General features: G+C 48.7%; 1 protein-coding gene across 1 annotated transcript in view; it reads right to left on the reverse strand.

Moving 5' to 3' along the window:
• Positions 1–22,053, reverse strand: part of TEKT5 (tektin 5) — a 51,364-nt gene that overhangs the window by 14,099 nt on the left and 15,212 nt on the right. The window contains exon 5 of the mRNA XM_055561713.1: positions 21,284–21,506. Coding sequence (XP_055417688.1) covers positions 21,284–21,506 — 223 coding nt within the window. The remainder of the gene's footprint in view (positions 1–21,283; positions 21,507–22,053) is intronic.

Here is a 22,053-nt window from a genome sequence, read left to right on the forward strand (position 1 = left end):
AGAAGGCTAAGAGCCAAAGAATTGATGCTTTTGAACTACGGTGTTGGAGAAGACTCTTGAGAATCCCTTGGACAGCAAGGAGATCAAACCAGTCAATCCTAAAGGAAATCAACCCTGAATGTTTATTGGAAGGACTGATAATGAAGCTGAAGCTCCAGTTCTTTGGCCACTTGATCCAAAGAGCCTACTCACTGGAAAAGACCCTAATGCTGGGAAAGATTGAAGGTGGGACAAAAAGGGGGCAACAGAGGATGAGATGGTTGAATGGCATCACCAATTCATGGACATGAGTCTGAGCAAACTCTGGGAGATAGTGAAGGACAGGGAAGCCTGGCATGCTTCAGTCCATGGGGTTGCAAAGAGTCGTACACAACTGAGCAACTGAACAACAACTCATTAATGTTGTCCATCATCCTCTACAGGGAGTAAGCTCCATGTGGGGAGGGATTTTTGTTTTGCTCTCTGCTGAATCCCCACTGCCTAAACCAATCAGTGCCTGGGACATAGTAATAGTATCACCTAACACTTAAAATAGTGCTGACAGGGTGCTAGGCATTTTGCTAAAAGCTGTATATATTGCCCAATTGTTCAGTCGTTCAGTGGCATCCAACTATTTGTGACCCTGTGGACTGCAGCCCGCCAGGCTCCTCTGCCCATGGAATTTTCCAGATAAGAATACTGGAGTGGGTTGCATTTCCTATTCCAGGGGATCTCAGGGATAGAACCCGAGTATCCTGACTCAGGGATAGAACCCAAGTCTCCTGCATTGGTAGGCAGATTCTTTACCACTGTGCCACCTGGGAAGCCTACTGACTAATTAGTAGATGCTTAATGAACACTTCCTCCCTGGATGGACCAATGCACACCATGAGGTGTTTGCTTAAGTAGAAAGCAGAGACTGGCACCAGACAACCTGAATCTCTCCAAATCCCAGCCCCAGCACATACAAGCTGGGTGACCTTAGGCAAGTGTCCTAGGCTCTCTGAGCCTTTCTAGTAAAATGGGGATCACAGCCACTCCATAGAGTGGAGGTGAGGCCATTGTGCCAGGCCTGGGGGAAGGAGCTCTTGGAAACCTTAGCAAGTATATAAAGCCCTTCACTGCTGGCACACGAAGCTAGTGACACTCCTTTGTGGTAACTTGAAAAGCACTGGCACCAAGTCCTGCTCTTCCCAAAGCAAGCCCGTGCCTGTGTGTGCGTGTTCCTCCCACAAACACTCCCTGGAAAAAGCCATCGTGCCCCTCCTTCCATCTTTCCTTGGCTAGCTAGAGCGCTCTCGCCCTCCTTCCCTGTCTGCTTTTCTCCCCAGTCCCTGAGCTGGGGAAGCCTCCTGGGGCAGGGCAAAGGGCTGCCTGCTGTAGGATTGGCCCAGGGGCTCACCCCAAGGGAGGAGTCTCTGCAGCCTTGGCCCAAAGCTGGAACTCAGTTGGGAAGGAGGGTCCCCAGGCCCTAGACTGAGAAAGGGGTAGTTCTAAGCCTCCCGTGTGCCAGGCACAGGGGGCAAGGAAGGCAGGTCCCTTCAGCTCACTGAGTCCCTCTGCAGTCACACAGCTCTAGGTTCAAATACCAGCTCCGGCTCTTCCCCACTGTGTGCCCTTCAACGGGTCGCTTACCCTATCTGTGCTGTATATATTCGTGTATTCGATATCCACTGAGCCTCTTCACTCAGTAGCCCTATCTATGGGGCCAGACATTGTACGGGGCACTTGTTCTTTTTGTTGTTGTTGTTTGGTTGCTAAGTCGTGTCTGACCCTTTGTGACCCCATGGACTATACCCACAGGGCTCCTCTGTCTATGGGATTTCCCAGGCAAGAATACTGTGAACGGGAAGCGAAAGTGAAAGTTGCTCAGTCATGTCCGACTCTTTGCGACCCCATGGACTGTATAGTCCATGGAATTCTCCAGGCCAGAAAGCTGGAGTGGGTAGTCAGTCCCCTTTTCCAGGAGATCTTCCCAACCCAGGGATTGAACCCAGGTCTCCCACATTGCAGGTGGATTCTTTACCAACTGAGCCACCAGGGAAGCCCAGAATACTGTAATAGGTTGTCATTTCCTTCTCCAGGGGATCTTCCCAACCCAGGGACAGAACCCCCATCTTCTGCTTGGCAGGCAGATTCTTTACCATGGAGTCACCTGGGAAACCTATGCTTTTATTATCATGCTATAAAGTTCGCATAATAATAATAACAAATCACCCACCAGGTTACCGTGCAGATTAAATGAGATACTGTATATAAAATGCTTAGTCCAGTGCAGGCACGTGCCATGAGGCTGTCCCTCCTGCCCACCCTACACCCAGCTCCCATCCTGCAGTGTTCAGTCCCTTAGGTGGTTTTTCCTTTGGGATGATTGTTGTTGTTTAATGTCAGACAATAGGAACCTCAGAGTTTGTCTCTGCAGGCGACTTCAGTCCCCTCAGACGTCCAGTCCAGGGCTCAACTTCCTTCAACCCACTTATTAGGGTGTAAGAGGTCAGGGCAGGGGTTGCCTGTGCAGTAGAGGAGGAGTGTCCTCTTTCTCAGCTTCTAGAATGCGGCTCAGGGAGGGTCGGCTCAAGGTAGAAGGTGGGTCAGTCCCCCAACCCCCAACCCCCCAGCCCTGCCTGAGGAACCAAAGAGCGTTTTGTTCACCACACCCCTCTACCTTCCCAACTCCCCACTCTCCTCCCCACCCCTTCCCCCCCCCTCACCCCGCCCCCCGCCCCTGCTCCAGGCAGATTCCCAGCCACGGGGGCCTCCTTGCAGGGTGTCTTGGAGGTAAGAGTCCTGGGCAAGAAGTCAGGAGACTGGGGTCCCATCCAAGCCCTAACACAAACCAGCTGTGGAACTCATACCTCACTCAGAGCCCTGGGCTGTGGGGGCCCCAATTTCCTTATCCAGCAAATGGGGACTCAAGACCTGTCTCCCTTACTGGTTAGGGCACTGTAAGTGCTCCTGGACCAAGTTCAAGCTCTAATCCATCACCCATCACCTCCGTGTGCCCGGAGCCACGTCCTCTGAGATCCAGTCTGAGAGCTGTTGTTATTAGCTGCAGGTGTGGCTGTGTGTGTGCACATGTGTGTGTGTGCAGGTATGCGTCTGTGATTTTAAGTCTTCGAGTCAACCCCCCTCAGATGGCTGGGAGTCCCAGTACATAGCCTTCTGGAGCATCTTGAAGATGCTGTAGACAGTGGACACATTTTTCTCTAAAGCTCTGGGTGGTAGATATTTTTGGTTTTAGAAGACGTATAGTTTCTGTCACATATAGTTGCTAAGTTTCTGAGCTCAACTCAGCCAAGGCAGTGCACAATTAACCCGGACAATATGGAAATGTATGGGGGAATCTGTGTTCCAATAAAACTTTATTTACAAAAACAGTGGGGGGAGGGGCAGATTTGGCCCCAGGGCTGATAGTTTGATAGGCTTCCCAGGTGGCTCAGTGGGTAAGGAATCCACCTGCCAATACAGGAGATGCAGGATGGATCCTTGGGTTGGGAAGATCCCCTGGAGAAGGGAATGGCAACCCACTCCGGTATTCTTGCCTGGAGAATCCCATGAACAAGGAGCCTGGCGGGCTACAGACCAATGGGGGTCACAAAGAGTCAGACATGACGGAGCGTGCATGCAGGCTGTAGCTCATCACAGAGGAAGTCCTGACCCCTCTAAGCCTCCCATCACGCACAAGGCTGCTGCTTCTTCGAGGTTTCCCACGTTCAGAGAGTAATTTCTCCAACAGCTTTGCTACTCAAGGGGTGGTCTGCAGACCAGCATCGCTGGACTCTGAGTGCTTGTCATACATGCAGAGTCTCAGGCCCCACCCCAGACCTCCCAAGGTGCTGCGCATTTTAACAAAACGCTGAGGTGACCACACTCACGGTTAAAGTTTTAAAGCAAATGGACATGGTCGGGTTTGTTGTTTGAGGCAGATCTCTCCAGCTGCCATTAGGAGGGTGGGCAGAGGGCACAAAGCTGGGAAGAAGATGGCCAATGAGGAACTGAGAGGCAGGAGGGCCCACACTGAGTCCAAATGGAGAGACGCCGAGGGAACAAGGTCACAAGAGGATACAAAGGGCAAAATGTGGCGCGCCGTAATGGTTGGAGTGTGCCAAGGGAGGAAGTGCCAGCCCCTAAAATCAGAAGGCTGCTGTTCAAAGGCCAGCACCACACCACTGAGCACATGGGCTTGGCAAATGGCCAAACCTCTCTGGGCCTGTTTCCCCAGCTGTATAATGGAGATAATAACAATGTCTACCTCAGAGGGTGACTGCGAGGATTAATTTAGGTACCCCATGCTAAGCACAAAGGCTGCCACCTAACAAGCACTCTGTAGACCTCAGCACTTTATATCTATCCACCCATCCGTTCATTTATCCACCTATGTACCCATCCATCCATCCATCCACCCATCCATCCATATATCCAACTTTGTACCTATCCATCCATCCATCTATCCATCCATCCATATATCCACCTATGTACCCATCCATCCATCCACATATCCACCTACGTACCCATCCATCCACCCATATATCCACCTATGTACCCATCCATCCATCCACCCATCCATCCATATATCCACCTTTGTACCTATCCACCCATCAATCCACCTTTGTACCTATCCATCCATCAATCCATCCATATATCCACCTACATACCCATCCATCCATCCATATATCCACCTACATACCCATCCATCCATATAACCACCTACGTACCCATCCATCCATCCACCCATCCATCAATATATCCAGCTTTGTACCTATCCATCCATCCATATATCCACCTATGTACTCATCCACCATGACCCACCCATCTTGTATTGCCCCACGGGCATGGCTTAGTTTCATTGAGTTAGACAAGGCTGTGGTCCTAGTGTCATGGTGGAGAGATCTGACAGAATGTGGTCCACTGGAGAAGGGACTGGCAAACCACTTCAGTATTCTTGCCTTGAGAACCCCATGAACAGTATGAAAAGGCAAAATGATAAGATACTGAAAGAGGAACTCCCCAGGTCAGTAGGTACCCAATATGCTACTGGAGATCAGTGGAGAAATAACTCCAGAAAGAATGAAGGGATGGAGCCAAAGCAAAAAGAATACCCAGCTGTGGATGTGACTGGTGATAGAAGCAAGGTCCGATGCTGTAAAGAGCAATATTGCATAGGAACCTGGTATGTCAGGTCCATGAATCAAGGCAAATTGGAAGTGGTCAAACAAGAGATGGCAAGAGTGAATGTAGACATTCTAGGAATCAGCGAACTGAAATGGACTGGAATGGGTGAATTTAACTCAGATGACCATTATATCTACTACTGTGGGCAGGAATCCCTCAGAAGAAATGGAGTGGCCATCATGGTCAACAAAAGAGTCTGAAATGCAGTACTTGGATACAATCTCAAAAACGACAGAATGATCTCTGTTCATTTCCAAGGCAAACCATTCAATATCACAGTAATCCAAGTCTATGCCCCAACCAGTAATGCTGAAGAAGCTGAAGTTGAACGGTTCTATGAAGACCTACAAGACCTTTTAGAACTAACACCCAAAAAAGATGTCCTTTTCTTTATAGGGGACTGGAATGCAAGAGCAGGAAGTCAAGAAACACCTGGAGTAACAGGTAAATTTGGCCTTGGAATACAGAATGAAGCAGGGCAAAGACTAATAGAGTTTTGCCAAGAAAATGCACTGGTCATAACAAACACCCTCTTCCAACAACACAAGAGAAGACTCTACACATGGACATCACCAGATGGTCAACACCGAAATCAGATTGATTATATTCTTTGCAGCCAAAGATGGAGAAGCTCTATACAGTCAGCAAAAACAAGACCAGGAGCTGACTGTGGCTCAGATCATGAACTCCTTATTGCCAAATTCAGACTGAAATTGAAGAAAGTAGGGAAAACCACTAGACCATTCAGGTATGACCTAAATCAAATCCCTTATGATTAAACAGTGGAAGTGAGAAATAGATTTAAGGGCCTAGATCTGATAGATAGAGTGCCTGATGAACTATGGAATGAGGTTCGTGACATTGTACAGGAGACAGGGATCAAGACTATCCCCATGGAAAAGAAATGCAAAAAAGCAAAATGGCTGTCTGGGGAGGCCTTACAAATACCTGTGAAAAGAAGAGAAGTGAAAGCAAAGGAGAAAAGGAAAGATATAAGCATCTGAATGCAGAGTTCCAAAGAATAGCAAGAAGAGATAAGAAAGCCTTCTTCAGCGATCAATGCAAAGAAATAGAGGAAAACAACAGAATGGGAAAGACGAGAGATCTCTTCAAGAGAATTAGAGATACCAAGAGAACATTTCATGCAAAGATGGGCTCGATAAAGGACAGAAATGGTATGGACCTAACAGAAGCAGAAGATATTAAGAAGAGGTGGCAAGAATACACAGAAGAACTGTACAAAAAAGATCTTCACGACCCAGATAATCACGATGGTGTGATCACTGACCTAGAGCCAGACATCCTAGAATGTGAAGTCAAGTGGGCCTTAGAAAGCATCACTACGAACAAAGCTAGTGGAGGTGATGGAATTCCAGTGGAGCTATTTCAAATCCTAAAAGATGATGCTGTGAAAGTGCTACACTCAATATGCCAGCACATTTGGAAAACTCAGCAGTGGCCACAGGACTGGAAAAGGGCAGTTTTCATTCCAGTCCTAAAGAAAGGCAATGCTGAAGAATGCTCAAACTACCACACAATTGCACTCATCTCACATGCTAGTAAAGTAATGCTCAAAATTCTCCAAGCCAGGCTTCAGCAATACATGAATCGTGAACTTCCAGATGTTCAAGCTGGTTTTAGAAAAGGCAGAGGAACCAGACATCAAATTGCCAACATCCGCTGGATCATGTAAAAACAAGAGAGTTCCAGAAAAATGTCTATTTCTGCTTTATTGACTATGCCAAAGCCTTTGACTGTGTGGATCACAATAAACTGTGGAAAATTCTGAAAGAGATGGGAATACCAGACCACCTGATCTGCCTCTTGAGAAATCTGTATGCAGGTCAGGAAGCAACAGTTAGAACGGGACATGGAACAACAGACTCGTTCCAAATAGGAAAAGGAGTACATCAAGGCTGTATATTGTCACCCTGTTTATTTAACTTATATGCAGAGTACATTATGAGAAACGGTGGACTGGAGGAAACACAAGCTGGAATCAAGATTGCCGGGAGAAATATCAATAACCTCAGATATGCAGATGACACCACCCTTATGGCAGAAAGTGAAGAGGAACTCAAAAGCCTCTTGATGAAAGTGAAAGTGGAGAGTGAAAAAGTTGGCTTAAAGGTCAACCTTCAGAAAACGAAGATCATGGCATCCAGTCCCATCACTTCATGGGAAATAGATGGGGAAACAGTAGAAACAGTGTCAGACTTTATTTTGGGGGGCTCCAAAATCATTGCAGATGGTGACTGCAGCCATGAAATTAAAAGACGCTTACTCCTTGGAAGGAAAGTTATGACCAACCTAGATAGCATATTCAAAAGCAGAGACATTACTTTGCCAACAAAGGTTCGTCTAGTCAAGGCTATGGTTTTTCCTGTGGACATGTATGGATGTGAGAGTTGGACTGTGAAGAAGGCTGAGCACCGAAGAATTGATGCTTTCGAACTGTGGTGCTGGAGAAGACTCTTGAGAGTCCCTTGGACTGCAAGGAGATCCAACCAGTCCATTCTGAAGGAGATCAGCCCTGGGATTTCTTTGGAAGGAATGATGCTAAAGCTAAAACTCCAGTACTTTGGCCACCTCATGCGAAGAGTTGACTCATTGGAATAGATTCTGATGCTGGGAGGGATTGGGGGCAGGAGGAGAAGGGGACGACAGAGGATGAGATGGCTGGATGGCATCACTGACTCGATGGATGTGAGTCTGAGTGAACTCCAGGAGTTGGTGATGGACAGGGAGGCCTGGCGTGCTGCGATTCATGGGGTCGCAAAGAGTCAGACACGACTGAGCCACTGAACTGATGTACCCATCCATCCACTCATATATCCACCTACGTACCCATCCATCCATCCATCCATATATACACCTACGTATCCATCATCCATCCATCCATGTATCCATCCATGTCTACCTATCTTCTACCTTTTATCCTTTCTTTTAAAAAATATTTATTTGGCCATGCCAGGTCTTATTTGTGGCACACAGCATGTGGGATCTGGTTCCCTCACTAAGGATCAAACCAGGCCCCCTGCATTGGGAGCGCAGAGTCTTAGCCACTGACCACCAGGGAATTCCCTCCTTTCTTCTTTTTAAAAAGTCAAACCTTAATGCCAGGAGACTGAGTCTTCTCAGTCTTGGCGCTATTGATATTTGGGGCAGGGTTATTCTGTTATTCTGTGGTGCTTCCCTGTGCGCTGCAGGGTGTTTAGCTGCATCCCTGGTCTCTACCCACTGGGTGCCAATAGCAGCCCCTCCCGTGTCGTAACGACCAAAAGTGTCTCCAAACATTGTCAGATGTTCCCTGGTGTAAAATTGTCCCGTTGGAGGGCACTGATCTAGACATAATTGTTGTTGTTGTTGTTAGGCTGTGTTGGTGGGAGCAGGGAAGATGCTCACACTGACTTAAAGAATACACTCTGGAGCAGAACACCTAGATTCAAATCCTGACTCTGCCATTTACTAGCTGCACTGGGTAAGGGCTTTAGGAAAATATTTGTCCTCGGTTTCCTCATCTGTAAAATGAGGCTAAAAGTAATCCCTTCTTCACAGGGTTGTTGGCAATCCATGCCAGTATTCTTGTCTGGGAAATTTCATGGACAGGAGACCCTGGTGGGCTCTAGTCCATGGGGTTGCAAAGAGCCAAACATGACTGAGCGTGCACACACACAAACACACACACCACACACACACACACACACGGGGTTGTAGGAGGGAAAATGAGTTAACGTTAGAAAAGCACTTAGAACTCTAGCTGCACGGAGTGAGGTTAATATGCCTCTTGTGATGGAGAGTTTTTTCTTTCACCTTCTACTTGCAACAGGATGACAAACTAGATGGTGATCATCCACATTCAGACCTTGTGAGGGACCAGCTGACGCCAAGCCCCAGTCCCAGGCTTGGGGAAACGATTAAGTCCTGGCTGGAAATGGTTTTTGGCCCCAAATGGCAAGGTACGTCCTTGCTAGGCGTGCCTAGGAGGAAACCAACCTCAGCTCAATGGAAAAGTGCTCTGATGTTCCCGGCTGGAACAGAAATCCACCCAAGGGCTTTGAAAGGGGGGACGCTTTTGGCAGTGGTGTTGGTCATTTCAAAACATCTGCCTGCATCTTGTGACAGCAGACAAAGCCTCCAGGGCCGGGAAATTATTTTTGATGTGAAGGGAAAAAAGGGATTTAGCAGTTCCAGCCAGCTTTGGGCTTCTGCATGCTTTGTGCAACCTTGCAAATTTATTGTTTTCCAAATTGCGTGCAGCCAAGGGGTTTCCAAGGAGATGCCTGACTCAGTGCAGTTTCCCCAGCTTCGGAAGGCAGAAAGCAACTTGGAATCCTTTTTCTGGTCAAATGGTGGAAGATTTTCAACGGCAACTGAGCCCAGGGGCAAGAGCTAGTGGAGGAGGGCTCCAGAGGGACTTGGCCAGAAATGCAAGTCATGAAAGAGCCAGAGCGGCGAGGCTCAAACTCAGCCCACTTGATGTCTGGGGCCACGGCTTCGTTGTCAGGAGGGTGGACTGCTTTGTGCATCGACATGTTTAGCAGCATCCCTGGATTCCACCCACTATTTGTGTCTGTCAGGAGCACGCTGCCCCCTTCCCCCTCCACATGGCAAGTTGTAACAACCAAAATGTCTGCAGACGTTGGCAAATGCCGCTGGGGAGTAAATTCCGCCAGGGTGAGAATTACTACTCCGAGGAGAGACGTTGAGTCAACCCTAGTCACAGTTGTTTCTGTCCAGAGGCTGCCTTCAGACAATGCCAGGCCAGTACACATCCCAGCTGCTCAGAGGTCATCTGGGTTCAGGTGTCCTGAAAGTCCTGGAGGGGCGGAGGCTCCCTGCTACAGAGGACACTTGTACGACTCTGAAAATTCACAGGCATCCAGTATCTCAGGCCCTCAAGCATCTTCTTAACGCTTATCACAATTTTCATTAATGAGGTTTTTACTTATTTAAAAAAGTATTTATCTATTTATTTGGCTTCACTGTCTTAGTTGCAGTACTCAAATTCTTAGTTTTGGCATGTGGGATCTAGTTCCCGGAGTGAACCCAGGCCCCCTGCATTGGGAACCCAGAGTCTTAGCCACTGGACCACCATGAAAGTTCCTACTTTAAAAAAAAAAAAAATGGTCTGTCCCACTGGAACATAGGGCTTCGCTGGGGGGACAGTGGTAAAGAATCCACTTGCCAATGCAGGAAATGCAGGAGATACGGGTTCAGTCCCTAGGTCTGGAAGATTTCCCTGGAGAAGGAAATGACAACTTATGCCAGTATTCGTGCCTGGGAAATTCCATGGATGGAGGAGCCCAGCGGGCTACAATTTCTGGGGTAGCAAAAGAGTCGGACACGACTTAGTGGCTAAACAACAAATTAGAACATAAGCCCATAGGCAGGGCCCCTTGGATCCCATGCTCCTAACTCAGAGTCTAGCACACCGGGTATGCTTTTAGTAAATACTGGGTAAGCCAAAGAGTTTGTCCGGGATTTTCTGCAAGATGCTAACGAACTTTTTGGCTAAACCAATACCTCTCAGGGAGAGAGGATTGGATTAGCAAACACTTATTACACATTTGCACCTGGCAGGCATACTTGGGAGCACTGGTGAAAACTTGGATGTCTGGACCCGAGTTTCTGAGTCAGGATGTCCAGGATGGGACCCAAGGATGTGCACTTCCTTCTAACAAGTTCCCAGATGATACTGATGCAGTTGGTTCAGGACCGCACCTTGAGAACCACTGGTCTGAATGCTGATTCTTTCATTCTCAACCTTGGCTGGGGAGTTTAAAAGGTTGGATGCTCAGGCTACATCCCAACCAGTCAAGTCACAATCCCTAGAGATGCGGGTGATTCCAACGTGTGAGTGTTGAAAATTGCTCAGCTGTATCTTTTCCTGGGCAAACTCGGGGAAACAGTGAGGGACAGGGAAGCCTGGTATGCTGCAGTCCATGGGGTCGCAAAGAGCTGGACACGACTTAGCAACTAAACAACAACAATCTTTTCTTTTCATTCTCGCAGGATTATTCCTCTCTCAGAGATTAGGAAACTGAGACTCAGAGGAGTTAGTTAGTTTACCAGTTGCAACTCTGGTCTTTGGATCCCAGAGGCCATATCCTTTCAGTTTGCTTGTCCCTCCCTGTCAGCACAGGTTATAAATCAGACCACAGGGTGGTTTGTTTGTTTTACCATTTTTACAGTTAATAGTCACTGAGCACTTATGAAGTGACCAGTGTGGATGCTCTTATTCCCAGAGCAAACATTTGCCAACCATTATTCCTCCCATTTGACTGAGACATGGAGAGGTAGGGCAACCTGACCTTGGCCACATAGTTAGGAAGTGCTGGAGCCAGAAGTGAACCCAACCATCTTCACGGCACTGTGGGGGCTCACGTGTGGGAGAAGCACGTGGAGATGGAAGGGGAGACTGGACCAGGAGGCAAGCCCATGTGAAAGCCAGGAGTGGAGGTGAGGCTGGGCAGTGGGTCTCAAGAAGGCAAGGAGCTGAGGACCCAACGAGGGAGATGTCACAACTTGGAAGAAACTCGGAGACTGTTGGCACACACCCATACCCAGAAGGCGCCCAGGCAGCCCTCTGCCTCCTCCGGGCTGCATCTTACTGTTTTCTTGTCTCAGCAGTAACCAATCCCAGGGATTGCCCCGCCCATGGCTTCCAGTCAAAGCATATGATTGGCTAATACCAACTGCAAAGTGCAGTCCTAGCTTCCCTGAGCATCAGTGAGCTCAAAACACCCTCATTAGTAGCGTCCCCAGCTCCAGCCCTGGCCGAGCTGACCTTGCTCATTTTCTCCCTACTTTCCTGTCTGGTCCCTCCAGCTTTCTGCATTTGTTGGCTACCTTCCCAGTTCTGGACCTTGGCTCTGTTTTCCTGATTCCAGCAGCATCTCTCTCACTTGGCACAGTGTCACCATGAACAGATAACTGGTGGACATGGCACCCCCTCCATCATCTCACCATTTGGCACAGCCCTCAGAGCCACCTATATCTGAGCTCTCATGGACCCCCTCATGCTGGGTGTCCCCAGGCACACACACCCCCCCCACCCCACAAAAAAACAGTGATGAGACCTGAGCCCACGTGACACCAGGGACCCATTGATTCCTGCTGGTACTAAAGCAAGCATCAGGCAGAGACCTACTGCACACGGGGCTTTTCCTGACGGTTACCCTGCCATATCTACATACCCACAAAGGCTCAATGGCTCAGTAGTGTCCGACTCTGTGCCACCTCATGGACTGTAGCCCGCCAGGCTCCTCTGTCCAGGGGATTCTCCAGGCAAGAATAATGGAGTGGGTTGCTATTCCCTCCTCCAGGGGATCTTCCCGACCCAGGGATCCAACCTGCATCTCTTGTGTCTCTTGCATTGGCAAGTGGATTCTTTACCACTGCACCACCTGGAAAACCCCTAGTTATTTAATCTATTTCTTCAAGTCAATGCCCTTTTCAGCCTTGAACAAATGTATTTGAAATAGCATCTTTATAGTATTGCCATATGTAGAAAGGGATTCCTTGGTAACTCAGCTGGTAAAGAATTCACCTACAATGCAAGAGACCCTGGTTCATTTCCTGGGTCAGGAAGATTCGCTGCAGAAGGGATAGGCTACCCACTCCAGTATTCTTGGGCTTCCTTGGTAGCTCAGCTGATAAAGAATCCGCCTGCAATGAGGGAGACCTGGGTTCGATCCCTGGGTTGGGAAGATTCCACAGAGAAGGGAATGGTTACCCAGTCCACTATGGTGGCCTGGAGAATTCCATAGACTCTATAGTCCATGGGGTCACAAAGAGTCAGACACAACTGAGCAATTTTCACATATGTAGAAAACAAGTATCTCCTGCCATAGATAGAGGGTCCCATCATGGTAGAGAAGATGGGAAAAGACCTTAATTTCAAAGGGTCAGCGCAGCCTGAGACTTGAAGTCTGCCTGGAAAGGGAGATTCCCAAACAAAAGAGAGATGGCAAAGACAGACTAGTGTCACATCAGGCCTCATTGCTCGACACTATTGGAAGGACTGACAGAGGGAACCTGAAACAAGAACATTCTCAGTAGACACGATGGTCTTTAAGGCCTGGCCTGTCCACTCCTCACCAGCCTATCCGCCAAGGCACAGGGGCAGGCAGCCCGGCTCCCCAGCACTTGTGCTTGGCCGGTTTTGGAAACGAGCTGTCAGGAGTTTGGCTGCCGGCTCTGGTGCTGGAAGGGATCCGACTGCTTGCAAAGCACAAAAGCGTTTCCCACTACCATGGGGTCCAAGCCTCGTTGGACAAACAGAGGGGCTGGCAGAAGGCACTGGGGCCCTCAGACAGTGACTGCAGGCCCTCACCCCCGTAGACAGCGCACACCCTACTGCCCCCCCACCCTCCCAGGGGAGGAGAGGTTCTGCTGGTGTTAATGACCAATTGGAAGTCAAAACCCCAAAGAAACTTCAGCGTGAAAGCAGAAACCTTTCAAGGTGAAAACTCAGAGCCCCTGTGTTCTCTACAGTCCTTTCCAGGCCTGGCTGCTTTCTTGTATTTCCTCCGATGTACAGAGCAGATGTGGAAAAAGATCGAAAAAAATGGAAAGAGTTGCAGATTTTATTTTCTTGGGCTCTAAAATCACTTCAGACGGTGACTGCAGCCATGAAATTAAAAGACGCTTGCTACTTGGAAGAAAAGTTATGACAAACCTAGACAGCATATTAAAAAGCAGAGACATCACTTTGCCAACAAAGGTCTGTATAGTCAAAGCTATGGTTTTTCCAGTAGTCATGTATGGATGTGAGAGTTGGACCATAAGAAAGGCTGAGCACTAAAGAATTAATGCTTTGGAAGTGTGGTGTTGGAGAAGATTCTTGAGAGTCCCTTGGACAGCAAGGAGATCAAACCAATCAACCCTAAAGGAAATCAACCCTGAATATTCATTTGAAAGACTGACACTGAAGCTGCAGCCCCAGTACTTTGGCCACCTGATGCAAAGAGCCTACTCAGTGGAAAAGACTCTGATGCTGGGGAAGACTGAGGGCAAGAGGAGAAGAGAGCTGTTGATGAATATCAGGGTTGTTGTGGTGTATCGCTACGATATATACCAGGGGTAGTACCTATCAGTACAATACGGTATCCATTCAAGACATGTAAGACTCAGGAATAAGAAGGAACAAACTAGGGATCTCAACTATGCTGAATGGAAAAAAGCCTAATGAAAAAGAGTGGCTAGAGTATGGTGCCCTTTATGTAATTATTCTGGAAAATGCAAACTAATCTGTAGTGACAGAAAGCAGATCAGTGGTTGTGTTGGGAATGGTGGGGGGGGGGGGTGCGGTTCAGGAGGGAGAGATGACAAGGGACACAAGGAAATCTTTTTGTATGTTCACTACCTTGCTTGAGGTGGCAGCTTCATGACATATGTGTGTCAACGCTTCTTACAGTCTACACTTGAAATATAAACAGTTAATTACATGTCAAGTAAAAATAGAGCTGTTAAAAGAAAAACGTGAGGGTCCAAATAATATGTGGGCCAAGTTTATTTAACCCCTGGACTACAAGTATTTATCCTCTGAATTAAAATCCCCTCCAGGGACTTCCCTGGTAGTCCAGTGGTTTAGATTTCACTTTCTTTTGCAGGGGATGAGGGTTCGATCCTTGGTCAGGGGGCTAAGATTCCATATGCCTCATGACCAAAAAATCAAAACGTAAAACAGAAGCAATATTGTAACACATTCAGTGAAGACGTTAAAAGTGGTCTACATTTTTTAAAAAAATCTTAAAAAAAAAAAGAAAAACCACTTCATCCTCATGTACTTAGACTTCATCAGGCACCGTGCATTTTGGGAGGCACTGAGGTTGCAAAGGCGGTGAGAAATTCCCATAACAGCAGTAGCGCAGAGGGGCCTGGCCAGGTGAAGATGGTGGCAGAGACAGCCTGTCACCTGTATTCTCCAGTCAAAGTCTCAAGGTTTCCTGAAGAATCTAAAGCAATTGAACTTGTCCTCTCTGTAAATCTAGTCGGCCTATTGAAGAACCGAATGCCCTCTCAACAAGCTGCCAGCCCATCAGTTGGCAACATCAAAAGCAAGCAGAGCTCTTAGGAGGCCTCAGCAATGGTCCAGGCAAGAAATGATGGAGGTTCAGGTCAGAGCGGAAGCAGAGGAGGAGGGGGGAATGATGAGCTTTTGAAATTTGAACCAACAGGATTTACTGATGGAGAGGATGGGGGCGTGGGAGAGAAAGAGCGGCATCCAGGTGGACTCTGAGATTCAGGATTGAGCCCTGGAAGCTTCTGAAAGCATCTGGAAGTGAGAGCTACCAACTGAGATGGGGGAAGGGGCTCCAGGTGAAGGAGAGCAAACAGGAAAGTTCCCAGCTTGAAAGCTGGCTCATTCTGTTTGCTACAGGAAAGCCTTCAGCCGGAGGAGGGGGGTGGGGGGGGTGGGGGGGGTGGGGGGGGGGTTGCAGTGAGGGTGGGGGGAAGGGAGGAAGAGGGGGGAGGCTGTTGAGCAGAAGCAGAGAAATCCGATTCCTCTCTCTGACAGCCAGTCAACGCTAAGCTTCTGCCTCATTCTGACTCCCCAGCTCCTAACATCATTCGCTCCCACCACATTAGTAATCAAGATGGAAAATGAGATTTTGATTCAAGGGCATGCATCTCAGAGGGGCGGCAGAAGCCCCAGAGGGACAGATACATCTGGGAAACCTGGGAAACCTGGGAAGATCTGTGTGGCAGGCTGAGCCGGCCTAAGCCGGCCGGATCCCTCCAGGGAAGAACGGCTGGGCTTGGCTCAGAAGCTTGGAAGTAAAATGCAATTAGAGAAAATCTGATTAGAATGGGATGACTGTGCCTTGCCTCTTGGAAAGATTTGGTTCCCCCAATATTTTTGAGTCTGAAAGAGAGAGGGAGGAGGGAGTGAGAGAAGAGAAGCAGACAGCTTAAAATTGTCAAGATCAACTTGCTCTACAACCTGCACTCTTGCCTGCTTTTTACCAGCAGCGCTGGGGACCCCGGAGGTTGTTCACAATGCAGATTCTCAGGCTCGACTGCAGACCTTCTCGGTCAGGATCTGCATTTCGATGCAATCCCCAGGTAACATGGGTGATTTCAGCACAGAAAATAATAGTTGAGACACAAGTCTATTTTGCTGTTCTCCAAGAGTCAGGGGCTTCCCAGGTAGCACTAGTGGTAAAGAACCCGCCTGCTAATACAGGAGACATAAGAAACACGGGTTCGATCCCTGGGTCGAAAAGATCCCCTGGAGGAGGGCAAGGCAGCCCACTCCAGTATTCTTGCCTGGAAAACCCAATGGACAGGGAGTCTGGTGGGCTACAATCTATGAGGTTGCAAAGAGTTGGACACAACTGAAGCGACTTACGCACACAAGAGTCAGGCTTTCACCCACCATCTTTACCACTATAGGTATATCCCCTCACACCATTTGTAACATGGTTAATAATCTTTTAAAATCAATTGTCTTTTTAAAAATCAAAAAAAATGTATTTGTTTAAAAATAAAACGTTATATCACTATTATCAGTGGAAAATTGGCATCATTTGCCATAAGGGAAATAACCATTAAAATGTACGAACAAGATGAGAGTAAAAGCGTGTGATTTAAACTCGGGGTACAGCTGCCAGCCCAAAGGTCTCAGCCTGAGGTCCACACCCTCTGCTTCAAAGGGAGATCAGTTGGAGTTAAAGAGCTGAGGAAGGCATTCTAGCATCCGATGGAGAATTTCCTCTTGAGAGCATCACAAGGGTTGAAGGGGACTTCACTGATGGTCCAATGGTTAGGAATCTGCCTTCTAATGGAGGGGACATGGGTTCCATCCCTGGTCTGGGAACTAAGATCCCACGTGCTGAGGCAGAGCAACAAAGCCCGTGCCCCAACTAGAGAAGCCTGTGCAGCCCAGTGAAGAGCCCACATGCTGCAGTGAAAATCCAGCACAGCCAAAATGTTACGAAGAAGGAAATACCTTCTCACCATGTGATTGCATGCTATTAATGCTGCGTCCTTGCTTACACACCCAGTCATTTCCCCTGCCGGGACCTCATGCCCACGACTGCAGAACAAGCGCTGTGGGACCGCAGCGCCTCTCCCCCACTGCCTCCCCTCCCCCCTCCTCCCTCCTCCCTCCTCCTTCCCCCGAGGTCCTTGTATCTTTCCCCCCCCCACGTTGAGTCTCCCTCTAAAGGGCACCTTGGACTGGGTAAACCTGAGAACAAGCCCCTCCTCTGGCCACGCCCCTTCCCTGGCCACGCCCCCCCCCCGGGAGCCTGGTTTTCAGGAGCTATCAGTTCTCAAAGGCAGCAACTCATTTTGTGACCATCAACTGATTCAGCTCAAAGAGGCCACCCACCGTTCTTTAAGCAGTGGTCAGTATGACTGGGTGACATCCCAAGGCCCCAAAGTGTGAGGACCCAGGATAAGTTACAAGGCTTGGGGTGTGGCCTAGGGGATAGACCCCCATGATCATGGTAGACAGCTAAGGCTGTCTACACAGCCCTGAACCACTGGGACATTCAAAATCTGCTTAGGGAACTGTGTAGACCTGGTCTTTCAAAGTGAACTCCTATGACCACCTGGTCAATAATTGCTATGCAGCACAGAAAAAGATAGTTGTGTGCTTAGTCACTCAGTCATGTCTGAGACTCTTTGCAGCCCCATGGACTGTAGCCCACCAGGCTCCTCCATCCATGGGATTTTCCAGGCAAGAATGAGTACTGGCTTGTTTGCAAAGGAACTGGTAATTAAATAATGATGATTAATAAAAATCCACTTGGTGGCAAAAACTGATCAGCAGTGATGAGGCTGTTAGTAATCCTTGAAAACTTCCCTGGAGATACATGGAAAGAGGAAATGTTTGCTCCCTACCCTCACCCAAAAGATCCCTTTTTCTTTATCAATAATAGTATTGATTTTATTAATTAAATAGATTAATAAACACCTCTATTGAGTGTTTACCGTGTACCAAGTGTGTTCTAAGGGATCCATAAAGATCAACTCACTAATCCTCACACTGTCGGCATCAGACAGGAATCCTGACCCCCAGTTTCACAGGTGAGAAACCAGCCACTGTGACCCAACTTAATCCCAAGTCACCTCCAGGCCTCAGACTCATGTGGTAAAACCTGCTGATGAACTGTATTTGATCTGCTACAGGAAACACCAAATTAAAGAAATCGCTTGCACAAATGGCCCAAAAGTAGAAGCCATTCAAGCATCCATCAAGGGATGAATCGTATATACATCCATGCAATATCATTCAGCTTTATGAAGGATATTCTGATGCAATCTACAGCACGGATGAACCTTAAAGACATTGTGCTAAGTGAAATAAGCCAGATACAAAAGGATAAATACCGTATGATTCTACTTAGCTAAAGTACCTAGTCAATTCATAGAGACAGAAAGTGGTATTGGTGGTCGCCAGGGGAAAGGGAGGGGGATGGGGAGTCATCGTTTAATGGACACAGAGTTTAAACACAGGGTTCTTTATACTTTGGGAAGATGATAAATGTTCTAGAGATGGATAGTGGTGATGTTTGCATTATGTGAAGATATGTAACATGACGGAAAGCATTAGTCATTCAGTCGTGTCTGACTCTGCAACCCTATGGAGCCCACCAGGCTTCTCTGTCCATGGGGATTCTCCAGGCAAGAATACTGGAGTGGGTTGTCATGCCCTCCTCCAGGGAATCTTCCTGACCCAGGGATTGAACCCAGGTCTCCTGCATGGCAGGCAGATTCTTTACCATCTGAGCCACCAGGAAAGCCCGACTTGATGGAACTATACACTTAATAATGGTTGCTATGAACCGAATGTCTGTGTCCCCCCAGATTCAGATGTTGACACCTAACCCCCATGTGACAGTATTGGGAAGTGGAGTAGTTTGTGGGAAGTGATTAGGTCAGCAGTAGCCTCATGAATATCCACTCCAGTACTCTTGCCTGGAAAATCCCATGGACGGAGGAGCCTGGTAGGCTGCAGTCCATGGGGTCGCTAAGAGTCGGACACAACTGAAGTAACTTAGCAGCAGCAGCAGCCTGATGAATGGGAGTAGGGCCCTTCTGAAAGAGGTCAGGGAGCTCCACACCTTTCTGCCATGTGAGGACACAGGCAGAGGACAGTATCCAAGAACCAAGAAGCGAGTTCCTACCAGACACCACGCCTTCCGGGGCCTCGATCCTGGACTTCTCAGTCCTCAGAAGGCTGAGAAATAAATTTCTGTTGTTTATAAGTCACCCAGGCTATGGTATTTTTGTTATAGCAGCGCAAAGCAACTAAGACAATGGCAAATGCTATGTTATGTATATTTTATCACAATAATAGACTGATTTTTCAAGGAAGGAAGGAAGAAGGAAGAAAGGAAAGGGAAGGAATAAAGGAAGGAAGGAGAAAAGAAAGAATCCACATAACCTCCTGTGTCTTCCCCTCCCTCCAAACTCATCCCACCTGCATCATCTTGAGAATAGTCCCCCCCACCCCAGTCCGTCAGCTGCCTAACTCCCTATCCGTCTGGCTCTTGATGGAACTGTGACAACTGCCTGTCTGATCTACCTGAAGTAAGGACCCCAGGAGATCTCTGGCAAATCTCCTTGCTTCTTCTCTCACTAACACTTATTACAACCTTGCAATTATTTAGAGGAACTTCTGTTTTATGGGCTTCCCTGGTGGCTCAAACTGTAAAGAATCTGCCTCCAATGCCAGAGACCTGGGTTCGATCCCTGGGTCAGGAAGATTCCCTGAAGAAGTGAATGGCTATCCACTCCAGTATTCTTGTCTGGAGAATCCCATGGATAGAGGAGCCTGGCAGGCTGCAGTCCATGAGGTCACAAAGAGTCGGACACGACTGAGCGACTAACACTGGGCTTTCCTGGTAGCTTAGTTGGTAAAGACTCTGCCTACAAGGCAGGAGAACATGGTTCGATTCCTGGGTCAGGAAGATCCCCTGGAGAAGGGATAGACTATCCAGTCCAGAATGCTTGGGCTTTCCCTGGTGGCTCAGACAGTAAAGAATCCACTTGCAATTCAGGAGACCTGGGTTTGATCCCCTGGAGGAGGACATGACAACCCACTCCAGTATTCTTGCCTGGAGAATTCCATGGATGGAGGAGCCTGGCAGGCTACAGTCCGTGGGGTCACAAAGAAGTCAGACATGACTTAGTGACTAAGCACAGCACTCCATACCCCACGCCAAAGGGTGGCCTATGTGGGTGGGCTTAAAGTGCCCCCTTAATATCCATTAAACCCTGCCTGCAGCCCACTAAACCTCACCAAGCATATATACAATAAAAAAGGGTACTGTTTGCAAGTTCAGGTTCAATGCTAGTCCCCTGCCTCCCCACCCCCACTTCCAACCAGAGTGTCATCCCTAAGCCCTTACTGTGTATAAATTTGGCAGCCACCACTGCTTCCCATCGCAGCTACCATAAGCCCCCTGAAGATGGGTACCAGGAGACTGTTTGTGTGGCTCCTCTTCTCATTCCAGTCCCTAGCCCAGCATCTGGTACCCAGTAGGTGCTCTAAATTGAGCGGAGAGGATAGATTCCATGCAGCAGATCTTCCCCCAGGGCTGGGAAACAGCAGGATGGTTCAGATGCAGCAGTAAGGAAAGGGGCACGTCGGTGAGGGAATAGCAGAAGATTCTGGCAGGATTAGGCTATCCTTGTGGCTCCTCCAATTCAAAAAGCACCCCACCCCTCCACGGGGGTGCCCTTGAAGCCTTTGAAGGTCAAGAGGTTACATTTCTTAAGATGTTGATGTGACATTTCTTAAGATCTTAAGATAGGCTCAGACCTGTCTCCTGGGGGTCTGGCATTGACAACCATTCTCACTGGTCACGCTCAGCCACGTGGCCCTCAGGTAGACTGAAGGACCCTGGGGGCCATCAGCAGCCTCTTTGGGTGCTGCTATGCCAGCCAGGCCAAGCTCCATCATCTAGTGAGCAAGGAAGATTTACCCACAGGATGCTGGAGTCTCCCCAGGAAGCTCACAGCCTCCACCCCCTTTTGGGTGAACAGGCTGATAAACCGTGGACCATTGCAGCAGCAACCAGAAGCCGCGGAGATCCAGGAGCGGGGGAGGGGAGGCACGTGGTGAGGTCCCGGCAGCGTGGACGACGGTCCTCCCGGGCATCTCGCTTACCTTAGCCAACTGCGTCTGCAGCTTGTTTTTCACGTCCGTCTCCTCCGCGATGCGAGCGTTGAAGGCCAGGTTGGTGTTGGTGAACTGCCTCCACAGCTGGTCTGCCAACACATCGAAGAGGTTCTGCGCCTCCTCCCGCAGCCGGATGGAATTGGCCCGCATGTTCTGCGAGTGCCGGATGTTGTCGTTACTGAACTTGGCCCACGTCTCGGGTACGGAGATCCTAGGAGAGGCAGGAGAGAGAATTCACCGGGCGAGGAGGATGGGGGGTCTGCGGCAGGCTTGGAGATCTCTGCATCTGGGGTTTCTCAGCCTTGGCGCTTCTGACGTTTGGGTCAGGATAATTCTCTATTGGGGCTTCCCTGGTGGCGCTAGTGGTAAAAAACCCACCTGCCAGTGCAGGTAGACGTAAGAGACTCGGGTTCAGTCCCTGAGTCAGGAAGATCCCCTGCAGGAGGGCATGGCAATCCAATCCAGTATCTTTGCCTGAAGAATCCCATGGACCCAGGAGCCTGGCAGGCTACGGTTCATAGGGTCATACAGAGTTGGACACAGCGACTTAGTACACACGCAGGCAATTCTTTGTTGGGGTGGGGATGATGGGCTGTCTTCTGTAGGATGTTTAATAGCATCCCTGGCCTCTAACCACTAGATAGATGCTGGGAGTAATGCTTCTATCCTTGTTACAGTCAAAAATGTCTCTGCTGCTGCTGCTGCTGCTAAGTCGCGTCAGTCGTGTCCGACTCTGTGCAACCCATAGTCGGCAGCCC

Source organism: Bubalus kerabau, chromosome 23 (genome assembly GCF_029407905.1).
Source record: "Bubalus kerabau isolate K-KA32 ecotype Philippines breed swamp buffalo chromosome 23, PCC_UOA_SB_1v2, whole genome shotgun sequence".
Lineage (NCBI taxonomy): Eukaryota > Metazoa > Chordata > Mammalia > Artiodactyla > Bovidae > Bubalus > Bubalus kerabau.